This window comes from Panthera pardus, unplaced genomic scaffold (assembly GCF_024362965.1).
Source record: "Panthera pardus isolate Hobbes unplaced genomic scaffold, ASM2436296v1 HiC_scaffold_25, whole genome shotgun sequence".
NCBI classification, from domain to species: domain Eukaryota; kingdom Metazoa; phylum Chordata; class Mammalia; order Carnivora; family Felidae; genus Panthera; species Panthera pardus.
Window position 1 is genome coordinate 30,503,736 of NW_026526821.1, and position 20,509 is coordinate 30,524,244.

General features: G+C 42.1%; 1 protein-coding gene and 1 long non-coding RNA gene across 2 annotated transcripts; one reads left to right on the forward strand and one right to left on the reverse strand.

Annotated features, from left to right (window-relative positions):
* Window positions 1-1,418: 1,418 nt before the first annotated feature.
* On the reverse strand, window positions 1,419-3,253 carry LOC109274757 (uncharacterized). The gene is made up of 2 exons (XR_008417766.1): window positions 2,788-3,253; window positions 1,419-1,981 (listed from the first exon to the last, which is right to left on the reverse strand). It is a non-coding gene; the product is annotated as an uncharacterized LOC109274757 (long non-coding RNA).
* Window positions 3,254-3,398: 145 nt separating this feature from the next.
* LOC128773487 (pantothenate kinase 2, mitochondrial-like) lies at window positions 3,399-20,503 on the forward strand. Its single transcript, XM_053890404.1, has 3 exons — window positions 3,399-3,781; window positions 7,664-7,812; window positions 20,405-20,503. The coding sequence occupies exons 1-2, from the start codon at window positions 3,514-3,516 to the stop codon at window positions 7,723-7,725; spliced, it is 330 nt and encodes a 109-aa protein (XP_053746379.1). The 5' UTR covers window positions 3,399-3,513; the 3' UTR covers window positions 7,726-7,812; window positions 20,405-20,503.
* Window positions 20,504-20,509: the final 6 nt, after the last annotated feature.

Here is a 20,509-nt window from a genome sequence, read left to right on the forward strand (position 1 = left end):
TATTGGATATTGCAATAGGGTGTTGCAGAAACGATGGAAGTATGACTTCCCAGGCTAGATCTTAAAAGATATTGTGACTTCTGCATGTTTTTCTTTGAATCACTAGCTTTGGGAGAAGCCAGCTGTCATGTTGTGAGGACATTCAAGCAACCCTATGAAGAGGCCCATGTTGTGGGAGCTGAGGCCTCTTGCCAATAGCCAGTACCAGCTTGCCAGTCATGTAAATAACCCATCTTGGAAGGGCACCCTCCAGCCCATACGCCCTCAACTGACTGCAACTTCATGAAAGGCCCGGAGCCAGAACCACCCAGGTAAATCACTCCCAAATGCTTGACCTACAAAAACGGAGATAACATATATTCATTACTGTTCTCAGCCACTAAGTTTTGGGGTTATTTCTGACCTAGCAGTAGGCACCTAATATGGTAGATGTGTATTCTATATGATGTTTTGTCACTGAAATGGCTCTATCATTAATGGCTCTATCAATGGCAAATCACTACTTTAGAATTTGATTAGTTCCTCTGAAGCACTATGCTTACTATGACCTCTGTGCTTATTCTGATGTATATACCAGAAAACTGGTTTCTCCCCAAGGGTAAACTGAGACAAATGGTAAAAAACTTAATGATTCTGTCCCTCTAAATGATGCTGTGTGTTATAATAACCACAGAGAAAGGAAACCTTTTTTTTTTTTTAAATTTTAAATGTTTTTTAATTTTATTTTTTGAGAGACAGAGTGCGAGCATGGGAGGGGCAGAGACAGAGGGGGAGACACAGAATCCAAAGCAGGTTCCAGGCTCTCAGCTGGAGCCTGACTTGGTGCTCGAACCCACAGACGGTGAGATCATGGCCTGAGCTAAAGTTGGACGCTTAACCGACTCAGCCACCCAGGTGCCCCAAAAAGGAAACCTCTTGTTACTTTCATTTGACTTTTTTTGGGAAAAAAAAAAAAAAATGTAAGCTTAATCATGGGCTTCCTTGGTCCAGGACAAATCTTCAATTTTTTAAAAAAATAAATGCCATATTTAAGTATAACACACATAAAGTGCACAAGTGAACATCTTGATGAAATATTGCAAAGTGAACACACCCACGTAGCCATCACCTAGACCAAAGAAATTGAACCTTACCAGCCTTACAGAAGTCTAATCTGTTGCCCTCTCATGCCTACTCTCTTCCCTTCCCCCCACCCTCAAACACCATTATCCTGACTTCTCACATCATTTATTAACGTTGAACTTCATGTAAATCATATGGTATGCATTCTTTAGTGTCTGGTTTCTTTTGTTCAGTTTATTTGCATTTTTACTTTTAGGATTATAAACATCTTGCCTAATTGTCATTAGTATATGCTTCACCTGTTATTTTGGATAAACTTTAATGATAGCCACACACTGTAAGCTTACACCAGGGAATGAAGAAACATATTTATTTAAGATGACAAAAAGCCTTCCACTAATTTATTGGAATTTTACTGAATCTGTGCCTTTTGGTAACTGTAACGCAGAGGGTAGCTGAACTTCTCAGGAATCCAGGCTCTATCATTTAAGCTGTGTGCCTCTGGTTAATTTGCCTCATTATCCAAGTGTTGCTAGATGAAATGACATGTAAGGGCATTACGTGCACTGCAAAACACACACACACACACACACACACACACACACACACAACCCCCCCAAAAAACCTCTACACCTATTTTCGGTGTCATTTTGATATTGGGGTTCATCTTGGCAGCCTTAGGTGATGATTCTTGATTCTTCAGGATGATCTATCACAGCTCAACAGGCTTGGAGGAAAGCTCCCTCAGGTCAAGGAGGACCAGATTGGTGAGGTGTAGGCAGAAAGATAAGCAATACTGGGGACTGGGATTTTGAAGGCTAGCTACAGGTGTTCTTAGTTCTTGTAGGATCCATCTGGGATGGGTTCTTGCAGGAGCCGGGATTTCCAGAGTTTGGATACAGGGTTTCCAAGGTTATTCCTACAATGAGGGGGAACTAGTTTGGAGTGAGCCTGGGTAATTCTACTCAACAAGCAAGAGAGAAGCTTATCTTTCTCGTTCTGTGGGCTACTAGCAGTTATTACGGCAAAGGTAAAAAAAAAATGAGGTCTGGGGCGCCTGGGTGGCTCAGTCGGTTGAGCGTCCGACTTCAGCTCAGGTCATGATCTCACCACTTGTGGGTTCGAGCCCCGCGTCGGGCTCTGTGCTGTCAGCTCGGAGCCTGGAGCCTGCTTGGGATTCTGTGTCTCCCTCTCTCTCTGTCCCTCCCCTGCTCATGCTTTGTCTCTCTGTCTCAAAAATAAATTAATAAAAACATTAAAAAATTAAAAAAAAAAATGAGGTCTATCACCCAAGGGACATTACAGTGTCCCGGGAGAGGCACTTAGGAATAATTAGTAAGAAAAACTAATAGTCCTGTTAAACTTGACGGACTGAGGGAGTGCCTTGAGGGTACAGAGCAAGGTGGGGTCATTCCAGGCTTGGATAACCTTTGGAGAAGGGATGGGTGGCAGGGCCTTAGATAGGTGTGAATGGTCAGTATCTCAGGGCTGGAGGTGACTGTGGTCTCGCCCCCCAAAAGGGAATAAGATGATTAACGCTCGCGCGCGCGCACACACACACCCCTTACAACCCAGGTTCCAAGGCAGCCACCAAATCCTTCTATGTCCCCCTAGTGCACCGCACGGAAAAGGAATCCACACTGTCCTTCAAAACGCAAACCCTACTCCCCGGCTCCCACACCCCCTCCTTCAGCACTGAAGGGTGGCGTAGGATTTATAACCCACCTCTTTCTTCCAGTTGCCATGGAGACCAGCCCCAGACCTTTCTTTCCTTCTGGTACCGGGTACGTTTCTCCAACGCAGGCGGAATGGAGGGGGCTTAGCCCAACCACGCCAGTGGCAGTGCTGGGGGAGAGGGTAAAAAAGAGCGCGGAGGGGCTGGTGGTCTCGACGGCAGTGGCGGAACCGGGCCAAGGGACAAAGGCTAAATCAGCCGCGGTTCAAGCCCTTCGGTCTGCCAAAGACTAGCGGCCAGACGCTGGGGGGCACACTGCTGGGCTGGCGGAGGGCGCGGGCAGGGGGAAAGGGATGCAGCAGCGAGGCGGGACTCAGGGGCAGGGCCCCCCTGACCTGTCCGCCAGTGCGGGCGGGTGAGCCAGCCCCTCCACCCACACGTCCATTGGGCGGCGCCGCCATCACTCTCCCCTCGGCAACACCGCCTTCTTCGCGGCTAAGCTTCGATCCCCTCCCCCGCCACTCTCCGCCCCGCCCCGTCCTGGGAGCCTTTCATTGGACGGACGCGCGGTCGATCCGCCTCGAGTGAGGGAGGCGATTGGACGCGAGGCCTTCGGGCCGCCCCCACCCTATTTGGATTGGCTTGCTGCGCGTTGGCGCAACGGAAGAGGCGGACGGTGGAGGGGGCGCCTCTGCTTGGGCTGGACTGCCGCGGAGGAGGCGACGAGGGTTTCGGCGCTGGGGGGCTGGCTTGGGCGGCAGCGGCGGCTGCTGCGGATGGGAGCGGGCCGGCTCGGCGTGCCCATGGAGCGCCACGGCAGAGCGGCCGACACCTCCGCCTCGGCGGGGGAGCCGGCGCCCGAAGGGCCTGATGGGCGGCGGCGGGAGCTGCTGCGGCGCCGGGCGAGTAGCGCGTCGGAGCCCCCAGTCGGGTCCTCTGCCTCGGCTTCGGCAGAGGGCATTAGGCGAAACCGGCCCGGCTCCTACAGCGGCGCTCCCTCGGCCTCCCGCCAGCGCGTGGAAAGCCTCAGGAAGAAGCGGCAGCGTAAGTGCCCGGGGGGTCGTCCTCGCGGCTCGCCCTGCCCCCTTCCGGCGCGGCCGCCGTTTTTCCCGCGCGCTCGTGTGGGGACAGTGCCCCCGCACGGTGGTCCTAGGTTGGTGCATGGGCTGACTCCCGGCTGGAGGCCTCAGGTCCAAGTTTGGGGCATTAGGGTCCGGCCCCCGCCCAGACCTCGGGCGCAGTGGTCCGCCCTTGACGGTGGTGGAAGTGGAGCGTCTTTACTCAGGACCCTTTCTTCCTCTCCTTAGCTCCTTGGGCATTCTTTGCCCGAGAGTCACATGATTGTATCGTCGAGAAGGCTTCTTTTGACTCATTTCCACCTCCTCCTTTCCCCCTAAATCCTTTGAATCCCCCGTGTCTGTTTTCCGTGGGTCCCAAAGAGCGGTGTCCAAGACGTTAAATCCCTTTAATCTGGAGATTTCGGCCTTCCTAAAAATGGTTAACTAGCCCTTGAGTTGCTGCAGGCCTAAAACTGGATTCCGTGTTCTGGGCACTTAAGCTTTGGCTGCTTTTCTTCCCGTGAGAATTCGGGTCATCTCTCACCCAGATATCTCTGTTTTCTTTGCATCTATTTGCTGATACTCACGATTCAGGTCTGTAGCATTCTGGGCATTAAGGCTTTTTATTTTGAGGGAATCTCGCCTTGGCAGTTGCACATGCTCTTTCTGGAGAATCGGTTTCTCCATTTTCTTATCAGGCTGCTTTTCCTGCGTTGTGTTCTAGTCCATACATTTTCACCCCTTTAAAGGTCTTCAGTTAGCATCCTCAGTCTAGTAGCTATTGCTACTGTTGAAAGTATCCACTGTCTTAATACTCTAATATAAGCTTTATCATTTAGTGACGTTTTACATATGGTTAGATTTTTGTCTTGTTGCCAAATTCCTCTTTCAGGAAATCAGTCTGTTTTAAATGCAGGTTACGAGAGTGAGGTCTTTATTGGATGGTCTTGTACCTCAGCCAGCCACCAGGTTGCTGTACTTTTACATGATTTGGATGATTAAATGTTAAATGTAGCCCTGTTTTGCTGTGAAAAATTTGGGAGTCTGAATTACTTTGTCTTTTCCTGTCTTGAAAGAAATTTGGAAAACAGATTAACTGCTCTCAATCGATACCATGTTTAGAACCAGTTACCTGGTTTGTGTTTTATTTGAGAAGCACCTGATTTTTTTTTTTTTTTTAAATTTTTTTTTTTTTAAGTTTATTTATTTTTGAGACAGAGAGAGACAGAGCATGAACGGGGGAGGGTCAGAGAGAGAGGGAGACACAGAATCGGAAGTAGGCTCCAGGCTCTGAGCCATCAGCCCAGAGCCCGACGCGGGGCTCGAACTCACGGACCGCAAGATCGTGACCTGAGCTGAAGTCGGACGCTTAACCGACTGAGCCACCCAGGCGCCCCGAGAAGCACCTGATTTTTAAGCAATGCAAAACGTTAATGGTTTTGTACTACATCATCAGAGATGGTTGTAAATTTCAGAGATTCACAGCCCTCTAGCCAGCTGTCTTTTAGCCATTGACCATAAGAATTCTAAATAAGTACTTTTTTTTTATATTAAATATAATTTATTGTCACATTGGTTTCCGTACAACACCCAGGGCTCATCCCAACAGATGCCCTCCTCAATGCCCATCACCCACTTTCTAAATAAGGATTGTGTTTTGGGTGTTTGCGGAGGTCAGGCACTCTACTGAGAGCTTTAATAACTCATTAGTATTCATAACTTGTTTATTCCATTTTACAGATGAGAAAACGGGGGTACATTTGCCCCCTGTCAAATGACTTGTGAGTAGTGGGATAGAAATGTAAATTCAGGAAGTCCAGCTCCATACGTCCTCTCAACCACTGTGCTTTATTGAATTGTGTATATTCTATTAGCTGTTTCTTCATTGCTCTAAAGCTAAGCATAATCACTATCTTTTGTGTTCAAGACTTACTTGGGGTGAAAATTTCTAGCTACTGTGGAAGTACTTCCAAATTTTGAGCATAAAAATGACCTTGGGAGTTAAAAATGCAGATTCCTTGGGTCCAACTCCATCTTTTTGAATCAGAATCTGGGGAGGATTCTAAGAAGCTGCATTTTAACAAATTCCTCATATCATTTAGATACAGCTGCTCAGAGACACCTGTGGAAAACTCTGGTTTAGATTGTATTGGGGGGTGGGGGTGGTATGTAAGGTGGTTTTGAGATGTCTTTTTTTTTTTTGTTTTTAGAGAGAGAGTGCACCTGCAAGCAGGAGAGAGAATCTCAAGCAGGCTCCATGCTAAGACCGTGGAGATCATGAACTGAGCTGAAATCAAGAATTGGATGCTAGGGGCACCTGGGTGGTTCAGTCGGTTAAATGTCTGATTTTGGCTCAGGTCATGATCTCCTGGCCTGTGGGTTCGAGCCCGCGTGGAATGTGGTGCTAACAACTCCGAGCCTGGAGCGTGCTTCATATCCTGTGTCTTCCTCTCTCTCTGCATTTCTACCACTCACTCTCTCTCTCTCTTTCAAAAATAAACAAACAAACAAACAAAAAAATTAAAAAAAAAAAAAAAAAAAGAATTAGATGCTTAACCGACTGAGCCACCCAGGCGTCCCTGAGATATCTTTTAAGGAACCAAGACAGATATTCATGTCGGATTTATTTATTTATTTACATATTTATTTTTGTTTTTATGTCTGATGTTTGTCATGGTTGCCTTTATTGCTTTCTCTGATAAATCATGAAAAGCCATCTCTCAGGTAATGAGACCTGCCAAAAAGGTTATTTCTTTCTTCCATTTGTTTTTTCTGTTACTGTCCAGGGGTGCACCTGTTAGATGGAGAGGCAGCCTCTTGATTTCTGAACCCTCCAAGAATGGTTTCACCTCTGAGAGAATTCAGTAAAGACTAAATAAATCTCTGTATTTATTTTTGGTAAAGTTGGGTATAGGGTGGTGCCATCTTTCTTTGGAGGTTAGAGAGCTTCATTCTGATGTCCTTAAACTACTTGTCTAAAGGTAGGAGACTAGATGTCATTTGAAACTAGAAGGAGCTATTCAGTTTATCTTAGGAATTCTTGTGGGCCCTGGTCATAGTCATGTTCTGCCACACATGTTCCCCAGAACAGTGTAATTCTCAAACCTGTTCCCATCCCATTAGGGATGAGGCTAGGCATGTCTGTGTGTAAGAAGTTCTTTAAAAGTTTTAGATTAGGTAGAGTATGTCTCACAGGACAGAGAAATACCAAGTAAAGATTGATTTAAAGTGATGGAAACCAGGGGTGACTGGGCGGCTCAGTCAGTTAAGTGTCCGACTTCGGCTCAGGTCATGATCTCACGGTTTGTGGGTTTGAGCCCCGCGTCAGGCTCTGTGCTGACAGCTCGGAGCCTGGAGCCTGCTTCAGATTCTGTGTCTCCCTCTCTCTCTCTCTGCCCCTCTCCCGCTCCTGGTCTGTCTCTCAAAAATAAATAAACGTCAAAAAAAAAAAAAAAAGGAAACAAAGATGCTAATGATGGTAATGTACTGCTTGTGTTAGACACTGTGTCAAATATGTTAAAAACCTATCATTGAAGTCTCACAGTTACCCTATGTGGTAGGTATTTTTTATCTCTAGTTTCCAGAAGAGGAAACTGTCAGTGAAATTTTTCCTTTGTCCAAGGGCATGTAGTGAGTTAATAATGGATCTGTGTGATTAGGTGTCTGACTTTCAGACCCAGTGTTCTTGACTTTCCCTATTTTTGAGTAGGGGAAGGTACATGCAGCATAACCCAGAGCAGTGGTTCTTACATGGAATTACTTAGAAGCCTAAAAAAAAAAAAAAACCAAAAACCCATTCAGGTCTGCAAACAAGTCTAAGAACATGCACCTGTTAATTTTTTTTAATGTTTATTTCTATTTGAGACAGAGCATGAGTGGGGGAGGGGCAGAGAGAAGGGGACAGAGGATCTGAAGCAGGCTCCATGCTGACAGCAGAGATCCCAGTGCGAAGCTCTAACTCACCGTGAGATCAAGACCTCAGCCGAAGTTGATTGCTTAACCAACTGAGCCACCCAGGCGCGCCCCCCTGCTTTTTTAATGCATCTGTTAATTTTTAAAAAAATTTTACTGAGGCATAATTACATACAGCAAAATGTATACTTTGACAAATGTATACAGGCATGTCACAAGAGAACATGCATTTTAAGCAAGGGTCCCAGATGTGCAGCAGATGTGTTAGAGGTGTGGAACCTGGGATGGGAGTATCCCATGTGGCTGGTGGATGAGCTGGATTTTTGAAGGTGACTTCAAAGCATGAAGCATGTTGTAGCACTCCAGGGAGATCTTTGGGACACGTTGATTTTCGACTCCTGTTAGTCGTGGAATATCCTTAATTTCCATTGATCTAGAAAAAGCTTTTAGGGGTGCCTGGCTGGCTCAGTTGGTAGAACATGCGACTCTTATCTTGGGGTTGTGAGTTTGAGACCCACATTGGGTGTTGAGATTACTAAAAAAATAAACTTAAAACTCTTTAAAAAAAAAAAAAAGTTTCTGTAGCTTGATAATGCCAGCCTAGCAAATGGTTGCTTTTCCTTGGCTTTTGGGGAGCATCAGTGTTGGCAGAAAGGAATTGGTGCTGGGGCCCTGGGAGACTGCCCCTTATTAGGTGCAGTGTTTCATCTTCAGTTAGGGAATTAGGGAAGACTGCCCATTAGGAGCTCAGTGAAAAGATTTCTGTTGCTTCGTAGCCTATGTTTGAGGTACAGAATGGGAGAGGATGCTTTTTAACCTTTTTATCAACTTCAAATCTAAATGAAATCAAAGTAAACATGGTCCTTCACTTTGGTTGTTCAAAGAATGTGAAGCATTAAGCAGGGCCTAAAAATAATCCAAAGTATGCAGCTGTGTAAAATGGTACAGTATGTTATTTTAGGGGCCATGTGTATTTAGGTAATATGATTGTTCAAACAGTGTTAGCATCCCTACCCTTTTTTATCTAGGGGGTACCATAAAGGAGAAGTGATGTATGCTATTAAAAATCTTTTGGGGCACCTGCGTGGCTCAATCACCCGACTCTTTTTTTTTTTTTTTTTAATTGTTTTTATTTATTTTTGAGAGAGAGAGAGAAACAGAGATAGAGTGTGAGTGGGGAAGGGGCAGAGAGAGATGGAGAGACAGAATGTGAAGCAGGCTCCAGGCTGTGAGCTGTCAGCACAGAGTCTAATGTGGGGCTCAAACCCACGAACTGTGAGATCATGGTCTGAGCTGAAGTTGGACGTTTAACCAACTGAGCCACCCAGGAGCCCCAATTGCCTGACTCTTGATTTCAGCTCAGGTCATGATCTCACGGTTTGGTTCGTGAGTTTGAGCCCTGCATTGGGCTCTGTACTCATAGTGCCCCTCTCTCGCTAGTGATCTCTTTCTTTCAAAAGAAATAAGTAAACTTAAAAAATCTTTTAGGGGTTCCTAGGTGGCTCAGTTGGTTAAGTGTCCAGCTTTGGTTCAGATCATGATCTCATGGTTCCTGAGTTTGAGCCCCCCATCAGTGCAGAGCCTGCTTGGGATCCTCTGTCCCTCCCTCCCCCTCCCCTGCATGTGCGCAAATGATTTCTCCCTCTCCCTCTCCCTCTCCCTCTCCCTCTCCCTCTCCCTCTCCCTCTCCCTCTCCCTCTCCCTCCCCCTCTCCCTCTCCCTCCCCCTCTCCCTCCCCCTCCCCCTCCCCCTCCCCCTCCCCCTCCCCCTCCCCCTCCCCCTCCCCCTCCCCCTCCCCCTCCCCCTCCCCCTCCCCCCCCCTCCCCCTCCCCCTCCCTCCCTCTCCCTCCCTCCCTCCTTCTCTCCCTCTCTCCCTCCCTCCCTCCCCCCCTCCCCCCCTCTCAAAATACTAAAAAAATCTTTTGCTTAAACACATGTTAAAAGGAGAGAGAAGGAACAAGACAATAGACTGTAGGCTGTTAGGACCTTATCAAGCAGAAAAGAATAGTTATTTTGGTCATTTAGAAGAACAGTGATGTTTCTTAGGCTTAAATTTATAACCTGGTGAATGTTTTTTCAGGTTCATACCGTGGGATATTTTTATCTTCAGGCACGGTTCTTAGTTTATTATGTTCTTTCTCAGTGTATGTCAGTGAGACTGACCAGCATGTGAAAACTTCTCTTGTAAATAACAGCTTAAAGTTTGCTTTCTAAAAGTGGAAGCCATCTTTAGTTTTCTAGTAGTTTATTAGGTTTTGTGGGTTTATATTTCCAAAATGTAGAATTTATTATTGAGTCTACTGGTTTGATAATATATATTATATAGGAATCTAGTCCCCAAGTTAAAACTATTTTGAGAATAATAGTTTTTATTTAATTAAAAAAAAATTTTTTTTTATGTTTATTTTTGAGACAGAGAGAGACAGAGCATGAACGGGGGAGGGTCAGAGAGGGAGGGAGACACAGAATCTGAAACAGGCTCCAGGCTCTGAGCTGTCAGCACAGAGCCTGATGCAGGGCTCGAACTCACAGACTGCGAGATCATGACCTGAGCCGAAGTCGGACGCCCAACCGACTGAGCCACCCAGATGCCCCAAGAATATTATTAAAGTAGGCCTTTTAATTGGTGCCAAAGATTGCTGCCTAGATCGGCCCAGAGATTTGGGTTTGCAATATCTTAACCACATCGGTCTGGTAAAGATGTGGTTCATAGTATTGGAAAACAGCACATTCTTATACACCATTTATTTCCCATTTGAAAGCCTTTCAGTTGTTGAGACCTATTATGAGACAGACGTGGTGCTACAGATGGTTTTACATAAATAACCTGTGAGGCAGAGTTTAAATTCTAAGTCAAGTGTAGATTGTCTAGACTGAGTGCCTTGGAGGCCTTAATACCAGGATATATGTGAAGGGTTGCAGACAGACTAAAATATCTGTGAAAATTAATGGAATAATTCAGTAATTGGAAGTGATGAATAAGTATTCTGTTGGTGAGATATGAAGACTGATGGTATAGCAGAAGTTCCTTTTCCCACCAGAAACAGTGTTTTGAACAAGGATTAGAAAGCTTATTCCAGTATTCATTCTGTTATAGTATATGAGGCAGTCTGCAGTCAGTGATGGGAATCTAATCCCTTTGGGCAGTTGAATGTTTTGAAATAACAATTATATGGCCTGGCATAATTCTCTCAGCCATTATCAGAGAACATGTGTCTAATGGACCTCCTGTGCTTCTCAGTGTTTCTCAGTTCTTGGGTACGTAAATCGTTTGATGAGTAGTACAGAGAAAAATCCAGAAACCGTTAAAGTCTGTAACAAGCATATGAACTGAGCTCTGCCCAAGACTCCTTATTTTTCTTTATATATTGTTGATCCTCCTAATTTTTTAAAGTATGTGATTTTTATTAAACTCCTAATTTTATTTTCTTATTAACTCAAGGGTGTGTGTTTTGTGTTCTTAGGTTTGTACAGACACTTGTTGAAAATGCTTGTGAAAGGATTTAGGAAATCTGGGTTTGAGTCCCTACCTCTGCCTTTTCTTGATTGTGACCTTGGACTCTTGTGCACTTCAGTTTCTTAATCTGTAAAGTGGGATGATTATAGTACTTGCCTTATATGATCGTTGCAAACATTAAATAAATTTATGCAGTCAAGTGCCTAATAGAGTGCTTGACTGTTAATAATCATTTAATACATAATAACTATATGTTAATGTTTAAATTTTTTAATCTAAGGAAATGGGAGTAAAGCTTAAGGTTTACTCATTTTAAGCATTTAAGCTTTAAGCATTATAAAATCTTCCATTGGTCTTAGGTTTGTCCAGACCTTCAGATTCCAGTCCTATTAAAAAAAAAAAAATGTTTATTTATTTTGAGAGAGAGAGGGAGAGCAGGGGAGGGGCAGAGAGAGGGAGAGAGAGAATCCCAAGCAGGCGCTCCACGCTCCCAGCACAGAGCCTTATGCCGGGCTCGAACCCATGAACTGTGAGATCATGACCTAAGCTGAAATCAAGAATCTGACTCATAACCACTGAGCCACCCAGACTCCAAGATTCTAATCCTATTGATGTGATATGTTTGTTGGTGGAGTGCTGTGTCTGTGGTAATTACAGGTTGGTGGCCTCCTAAAGTTGATGGTTAAAAGAATGGCACAGGGTGCCTGGGTGGCTCAGTTGGTTAAGCCTACGGCTCTTGATTTTGGCTCAGATCATGATCTCACCGTTCATGAGCTCGAGTTGGGCTCTGCGCTGACAGTGCGGGGCCTGCTTGGAATTCTCTTTCTCTCTTTTCTTTCTCTGCCCCTCCCCTGCTTGCTTGCCTGAGCATATGCCCACTCTCGTTCTTGCTCTCTCTCAAAATACACATTTAAAAAAAAATGGCACTACAGGTCGGAAAATAGGAATCTAATCTCCTTGCTTCAATCCTATTTAGCACTATTGCTTTCTTGAGTGAAGAAACTTTTCTTATAGGTACCAGGGACAGACTTTTCATGACCTGTGCCAGTTTGGGTCAGGCCTGTCATTGAGAATGGAATTTTTGTAGGTGTAAAAAAAATTCAGGACTGTCCCTGCCTGGGACTGAGGTGGAATGGCTTCTGGGGAGTCAGCCATAGTGTTCTCATTAGAATTGCATTGACATTGTTAGGTTAACTTGGAGAATTGACATTTTAATAATACTCAGTGTTTTGTCCTGGAACAGGAATCTTTCCGCTGCTCTGATTTTCAGTACACTATTTTAATAATAGCTATTGTACATACTTAGTACTAAGATTTGTCTCTAAGTATTGTTGTTATTTTTTGGAATCTAACGTGAAAACCATCTTTTTGCATTCCTGAGAAGAATATCTGTTGACTATGGTTAATTACTCTTACTGCACAACTGGACATTGTTTAGTAATTTAATGCATTTTGTTGTGAGAGGTTTCTTTTCTAGTTTATTTTTTTCCAGAGAGAATGTGGGGAGTGGGGGGGGGGGGAGAGAAAGAGAGAAAGAGAAAGAAAATCTTAAGCAGGCTCCACACTCATTGCAGAGTCCAACATGGGGCTCAATCCCACGAACTGTGAGATCATGACCTGAGCCAAAATCAAGAGTGGGATGCTCAACTGACTGAGTCACCCAGGTGCCCCTCTTTTCTAGTTTTGATATGAGGTTAGAATGACTTAGGAATCTTTTTAGATTTTTCTGTAACCTAGAAGCTCTTAAAGGTTTGCCTGGAAACCATTAAGGCCTGGTGCTTTTTTGTTCTTGTTTGGCTGAAAGATCTTTCACATCTTTTTAAAATTTTTCAGTGCTTTTGATTTGTGTTTTTGATCTTATTTTGAGCCACTTTTTGTACTCTATTTTTTCTTGCTAATTTTCTGGTGTACATTTTAAACTTAATATGAAATTGTACACTCATGTAGTCTCTGGTTACATACTCATCTTTGATTTTTCTTTTTTTTTTTTTTTTTAAAAGAAAAGCTATATCTTCTTTCTTTTTCTTGGATATACTTACCAGAAATTTGTCTGTATTAATGGCTTTTTCAAAGCTTGATGTTATTGGTCAGCTCTCCTGTGGTGTTGTTCATGATGATCATGTTTTTCTAATTTCATTTACATCTCTTTAAAACATTTTTTTCTTTTTTTAATGTTTATTTCTGAGAGAGTGTGAGTGGGGAAGGGGCAGAGAGAGAGGGAGACATAGAATCTGAAGCAGGCTCTAGCCTCTGAGCTGTCAGCACAGAAGTTGGACATCCAACCAACTGAGCCACGCAGGCACCCCTACATCTTGCTTTTGTTCTTAATAATTCCTTTCTGCTTATTTTGGATCTAATTTATTCTTTTTCTAGCATTTCAAATTGTGTGAATTGTGTGTGACATTTCCCTTTATATTCAGGTTTTCTTTTTTGCATCCATTTGATAAACTTTTAAGGCCAGAAATTTCCCTTCGGGTACCATGGAGGGTGTATCTTACTGATTTTGATACATAATGTTCTTATTGTCATTCACCCAAAAATAAATTTTGTTTTGATTTCTCCTTTTATTTCAGAGTTAAAAGAAGTGGGTTTAAAAATTTTCAGGTGGAGAGATTTATTTCTTTGTGTTTGTTGGATTAATTCATAATGTTGAGTTATTGTGGAAAGTGAATGTGGTTTGTTTTTGTTCTTTGGAGTTTGAGGTTCTTTAAGCTTGTGCAGTTAATTTGTATGGTTTATAGGTATTTGAAAGGAAGGTGTATTTGTGTGTTTTTTTGATAGGGTTATTTATGTTTCATAGATTGACCTTACTAGCTTTATATTCAAATCCTCTATACCTTTATTTTGTGTGTGTGTGTGTGTGTGTGTGTGTGTGTGAGAGAGAGTACAAATTTCTGATACCTGTGTCATTCTCACATTGTTGTGTAGATTTGTCAGTTTCTCCTTGTTTTTAATATTTTTGAAGCATTTGTTAGGATCACATCAGTTCTACTTCTTTTATGCTCATGATACAGTTTCTTTTTATTCCCTTTTAATCCTTTTTGTTTTGAATTTTATTTAGTCTGCTAGTATTGTACTTAATTTCTATTAACATTTGCTTAATACGTGGAGTAGCATTATTCAGGAATTCATTTTGCTTACCCAGATTCAAGTATATATATATTTCAAGTCTGTTAAATAAATGGTGCCAGTGATTCTACCCACCAAATTGGTCAGTGAATGTATAATGGCAAGTGAGTGTAAGATGGGAGTTGTGAATCCTATTTCCTTGGTAGATAGCTGTTTGGAGGGGCACCTCTCATGTGAGCAAAGTAGTCCCTGTTAAGTGCGGTGCTGGTCTTGATACATAAGGTTTGACTTTAACTTATCATGGTTCCTAAATATGTCACCTGTTCTATCTGGTATATCAGTCTCCAGTGAGGTGCTTAAGATTTTGATTTGAGTATTTTTGACTGAATGCTGTTTTCATCTTAAAGCATCCAACTCTTTATGATAGGACTCTCTCTGTGTTTTGCCATATATTTACCTCAGTCTACTTGTATTATCTTAAATGTATATATAATATATAAGCATATAATCAAATTTCTTCTGTAGAAGGGTAATTTGACCTATTAGTGATTACTGATGTATTTGTGTTCATTCCTGTCTTTTTTTGTTTTGTGTTTGCCATATTTTTTTTCTTTGTTTTTGAACTGATTTGTTTCCATAGTTGTTTGGAGGTCATATGTTCATTTTCTTTTCTTCTAGAGTTACCTGTACATTTTTGATGTATTTAAACTATCACTTTTTTCTCCTTATTTAGAATTAATCAGAATTTGTATCTTCTTTTCCCTATCAAGACAGAGCTACTGTTTGCTTCACTTGTCTCTCACTTCTCTTTTCAGCTTCCTATGTTGAAATCATATATTTTAGTTCCAGATTGCTGATTTTTCAGAAAGTCACATGTATTGTTTCCTTTGCTGATCATTGTTTCTTAAAGCTCATATTTGGATGCTTTTAAAATTATATTGGAAGGCATTTACTAATTATTTCAGAGAAGGTCCTTTTTTTTTTTTTCTTTCTTTTCAGAGAAGGTCTTTGAGTAGTAAACATTGAGCTCTTTCATGTGTGAAAATTTCTTTTGCACTCCTCCTTGAAAGCTGATTTGGCTGGATATGTTTCAAAGTCTTTTTCCTTATAACTTTGAAGCTAGTGCTCCATTATCTTCTAGCATCTATGTCGCTGATGAAAAATCCATTTCCACCTTTATGTGATTTATGTATCTTTGTAGGAATATGCTTTTGTCTTTGGAAGTGTTTAGGATTTCTTGACATTTCAATAGAATGTGTCTAAGTCTGTCTGTCTGTTTGCCACTAATTGGTTCTGCTTGACACTTAGTGAACCTGATGATTTATGTCTTTTCCTCCTCTGCCTTCCCCAGGAAGTTTCTGGGACTCACAGAAGTTATGGTTCTGTATTTCTATATATATCTACTTTTCCTTCATACCTGAGAGGATTTGGGGAGAATTTCTTAGTTTTGTTTTCCATTTTTTTCTTTGCCTATTTTGCTGTTAAATACATCTTTTGAGCTTTATTTTGGAAATAGATTTTTTCCTTTTTCTTATTTTATAAAACTCTTTATTGAGGAACAATTTACATACAAGCAACTGCATCTATTTAAAGTGTATAGTTCCATGCATTTTGACAGATATATAGACACACCCATGGAGCTCTCCCTTCACCTCCAACAATCAAGATTTGGGTTACTACCAAATGTCTATCAACTGATGAAGGGATAAAGATGTGCCCCCCCTTTCCCCCCCGCAATGGAATACTACTCCACAGTGAAAAGGAATGAAACCTTGCCATTTGCAACAATGTGGATGGAACTGGAGGACATTTTGCTAAGTGAAATAAGTCAGAGAAAGACAAATATCATGTTTTCACTCATTCGTGGAAGTTCAGAAACTTAACAGAAGGCCATGGGGGAAGGGAAAGAAAAAAATACATGAATAGTTACAAACAGAGGGAGGCAAACCATAAGAGACTTTTAAATACAGAGAACAAACTGAGGCTGGAAGGGTGTGGGGAGCTGGGGGGTGGGGAAAATGGGTGATGGGCATTGAGGAGGACACTTGTTGGTATGAGCACTGGGTGTTGTATGTAAGTGATAAATCATGGGAATCTACTCCCGAAGCCAAGAGCACACCGTATACACTGTATGTTAGCTAACTAACTTGACAATAAATTACATCTATATTTTAAAAAAAGGTTTGGGTTAATACAGAAAGTTTTCTTCTGCTCCTATAGTCCTTCCCTCCCCTTCCTCCCCCAGCCTACAGTCTACTTCCTATCAAATGCAGAAATGATTGCTTTGCATTTCCTGGAGTTTCATATGCGTGGAATCATATAGCATGTAGCCTTTGTGTGAGGCTTCTTTTACTCAGCCTGTTTTTGAGACTGATCTCTGTCAAGTGTATACTAGTTTGTCCCCTTCCCTCTTTTTTTGGTTTCCAAAGCTTCACAACCCCCAACTAAGAAATTAACACTGATACAGTTCACAGACTTGACTTAGGCCTAACCAATTATACAAAAACTCTTTTGTGTGTACGTATTTAGTTCTGTATAATTTTATGTGTGGATTCGTGCAGTTACAACCACAGATGGCAATCATTTCTTAGTTTCTTCTTATTTTACCCCTGAGGATAATTATGATTCTTTTTAAGTCTCCTGTTTGTTTCTGAAACTCTTTCTAAAGATGTTTAGTTCCTCGTTTTTGTGGTGTAGATATCCCTTTTGGTGATTCTAATTTGTGAAGTGATCATCTCTATTTTGAGGATTGCTTTTCTGTCAGTGGATGCAGTATCTCTTTACCAGTTTCTGAAGGTGGATTGTAGGGATGTATGTCCAGATACATGTCTCCTCATTTCTTCTGGGGTGATAGTAGCTACTTGGGTGGGTGCCATTCTGAGTCTTTGGCTGAAGTGCTTGTGTTTAATGAAGACTTTGCCTCTGGAGGGGTGGAGGTGTGGGGAGTGGTTCTCAGTAGAGGGAAGTGGTTGGTCTGTTCAGTTGCACCAGATGCATTCCCCACCAGATCACCCATGACCACCAGAGCCTGTCCCTGTTTCTCCATGGCAGCCACTCCTATGTACAGCTTGATGGAGCACCCGTGTACTCTCCCAGCCTTCATAGCTGCTCCCAATTTTTATTTTATTTATTTATTTATTTTAGAGAGAAATTGAGAGCTTGAGTGGGGGAGAGGGGCAGAGGGAAAGAGAGAGAGAATCTCCAGCAGGCTCCCTCCTCAGTGCAGACCCAAAGAGGGGCTTAATCCCTGGGATCATGAGTTGGATGCCCAGCTAACGAAGCCACCCAGGCACTGTTTGTTTATTCCCAGTTTTTTTTTTGTTTTGTTTTGTTTTTTTATAGCATTCTTCTTTTTAGGGTTCTGGACAGTTACTGCCCTTATCAACTTAGTTTTGCTGATCCTATCGTTTCTTGTTTCCCGGAATTATTTTGGAAAATAATACATCAATAAATCTGTATCTTTAGTCATTTCTGCGATCTAAGCTAGGAGGGCAAGGCAGTCTGTGCAGTCCATTTTGATCTGATCTCCTGAAGCTATTTTTTGGGAAGGATTTTTTTGGGAACAGATATTAACTCTAAAATATGTTACCATAAAGTCCTTTGAAACCTTTTATTTTAGGGACATCAGGTTTTGAGAAATTGACCACTGGAGCTTACATGTTACATAAGGTTGGGAATTTCCTCTATTTCTAGTTTGCATACTAAACCAGAGCTCTGAAAAGTTTCAACATTTCTTCTTTGAGCCAAGAGGAAGGATGTAGATTTTCATTCTCAATCTTTTTTTTTCTTTTTTTCAAAGTTGAGATTCATGGGTAGTCATTTTGTTGTTTTTTAATATTTCATTGTGTAGTTTGGGCTTATTTGTGCAAGAGGGCTGGGTTGACTCAATATTTTGATGTTTTTCTTCCTGATCTTTGTGACTTTTTTTGAAATAATACATTTTTAAAAATATGTTTTTTATTTTTATTTTTTTAAATTTACATCCAAGTTAGCATACAGTGCAACAATGTTTTCAGGAGTAGATTCCTTAATGCCCCTTACTCATTTTGCCCACTCCCCCCCATACCCTTCAGTAACCCTCTGTTCTCCATGTTTAAGAGTCTCTTAATGTTTTGTCCCCTTCCCTGTTTTTATATTATTTTTGCTTCCCTTCCCTTATGTTCATCAGTTTTGTATCTTAAATTCTTTGTATGAGTGAAGCCATATGATACTTGTCTTTCTCTGACTGATTAATTTCACTTAGCGTAATACCCTCTAGTTCCATCCACGTAGTTGCAAATGGCAGGATTTCATTCTTTTTGATTGCTGAGTAATACTCCAGTGTGTGTGTGTATGTATATATATATATATATATACACACACACATAAAGATATGTGTGTATATACATATATATACACATTTATATACATAAAAGATAAAGAAGATTGTGTGTGTGTGTGTGTATACATATACATGTATGTGTATACACACACACACACACACACCACATCTTCTTTATCCATTCATCCATCGATGGACATTTGGGCTCTTTCCATACTTTGGCTATTGTTGATAGTGCTGCTATAAACATTGGGGTGCATGTGCCCCTTTGAAACAGCACACCTGTATCCCTTGGATAAATGCCTAGTAGTGCAATTGCTGGGTCATAGGGTAGTTCTATTTTTAATTTTTTGAGGAACCTCCATACTGTTTTCCAGAGTGGCTGCACCAGTTTGCATTCCCACCAGCAGTGCAAAAGAGATCCTCTCTCTCCGCATCCTCGCCAACATCTGTTGTTGCCTGAGTTGTTAATGTTAGCCATTCTGACAGGTGTAAGGTGGTATCTCATTGTGGTTTTGATTTGTTATTTCCCTGATGATGAGTGATGTTGTGAGCATGTTTTCATGTGTCTGTTGCCATCTGGATGTCTTCTTTGGAGAAGTGTCTATTCATGTCTTTTGCCCATTTCTTCACTGGATTATTTGTTTTTTGGGTGTTGAGTTTGTGTGATAAGTTCTTTATAGATTTTGGATATTAACCCTTTATCTGATATGTTGTTTGCAAATATCTTCTCCCATTCTGTTGGTTGCCTTTTAGTTTTGCTGATTGTTTCCTTCCCTGTGTAGAAGCTTTTTAAAAAAAAAAAAATTTTTTTTTTTTTTAATGTTTATTTTTATTTTCGAGCATTTTGAGAGAGCATGAGCAGGGGAGGGGCAGAGAGAGAGAGGGAGACACAGAATCAGAAACAGGCTCCAGGCTCTGAGCTGTCAGCACAGAGCCCGACATGGGGCTCGAACTCGCAGACCACGAGATCATGACCTGAGCCGAAGTTGGATGCTCAACCGACTGAGCCACCCAGGTGCCCATTGTGCAGAAGCTTTTTATTTTGATGAGGTCCCAATAGTGCATTTTTGCTTTTGTTTCCCTTGCCTCCGGAGACCTGTTGAGTAAGAAAGTTGCTGTGGCCAAGGTCAAAGAGGTTTTTGCCTGTTTTCTCCTCGAGGATTTTGATGGCTTCCTGTCTTACATTTAGGTCTTTCATCCATTTTGAGTTTATTTTTGTGTATGGTGTAAGAAAATGGTCCAGGCTCATTTTTCTGCATGTTGCTGTCCAGTTTTCCCAGCAGTATTTGCTGAAGAGACTGTCTTTATTCCGTTGGATACTCTTTCCTGCTTTGTCAGAAATTAGTTGGCCATACGTTTGTGGGTCCATTTTTGGGTTCTCTGTTCTGTTCCACTGATCTGTCTGTTTTTGTGTCAGTGACTTTTTTTTTTTTTTTTAATTTTTTTTTTTTTTCAACGTTTTTTATTTATTTTTGGGACAGAGAGAGACAGAGCATGAACGGGGGAGGGGCAGAGAGAGAGGGAGACACAGAATCGGAAACAGGCTCCAGGCTCCGAGCCATCAGCCCAGAGCCCGACGCGGGGCTCGAACTCACGGACCGCGAGATCGTGACCTGGCTGAAGTCGGAGGCTTAACCGACTGCGCCACCTAGGCGCCCCAATGTGACTTTTTTTTTTAAAGATATTTTCCAGATCAGACAGAATCCTGTTTCTTTTCCTAACGCCCTTTTTGTTTCTCTAGTCCTTGGAAACCTCAGGGTATGAATAAATTGCTAATCTAGTACGTATGTGTTTAGTTTTCAGAAAAAAAAAAGTTGTTCTGACTTTTTTTTTCTTTTCCCATTTAGTTTTTCCATGGTTTGGCTTGGATATTGGTGGAACCCTGGTTAAGCTGGTTTATTTTGAACCCAAAGACATCACTGCTGAAGAAGAAGAAGAAGAGGTGGAAAGTC

Bases quoted from the DNA above. Each gene is read 5' to 3' on its own strand.
- LOC128773487 (XM_053890404.1), top strand. From the start codon at position 3,514: ATGGGAGCGGGCCGGCTCGGCGTGCCCATGGAGCGCCACGGCAGAGCG. The intron at 3,782-7,663 runs GTAAGTGCCCGG...TATTTGAGACAG, and splicing joins CCTCAGGAAGAAGCGGCAGC to AGCATGAGTGGGGGAGGGGC.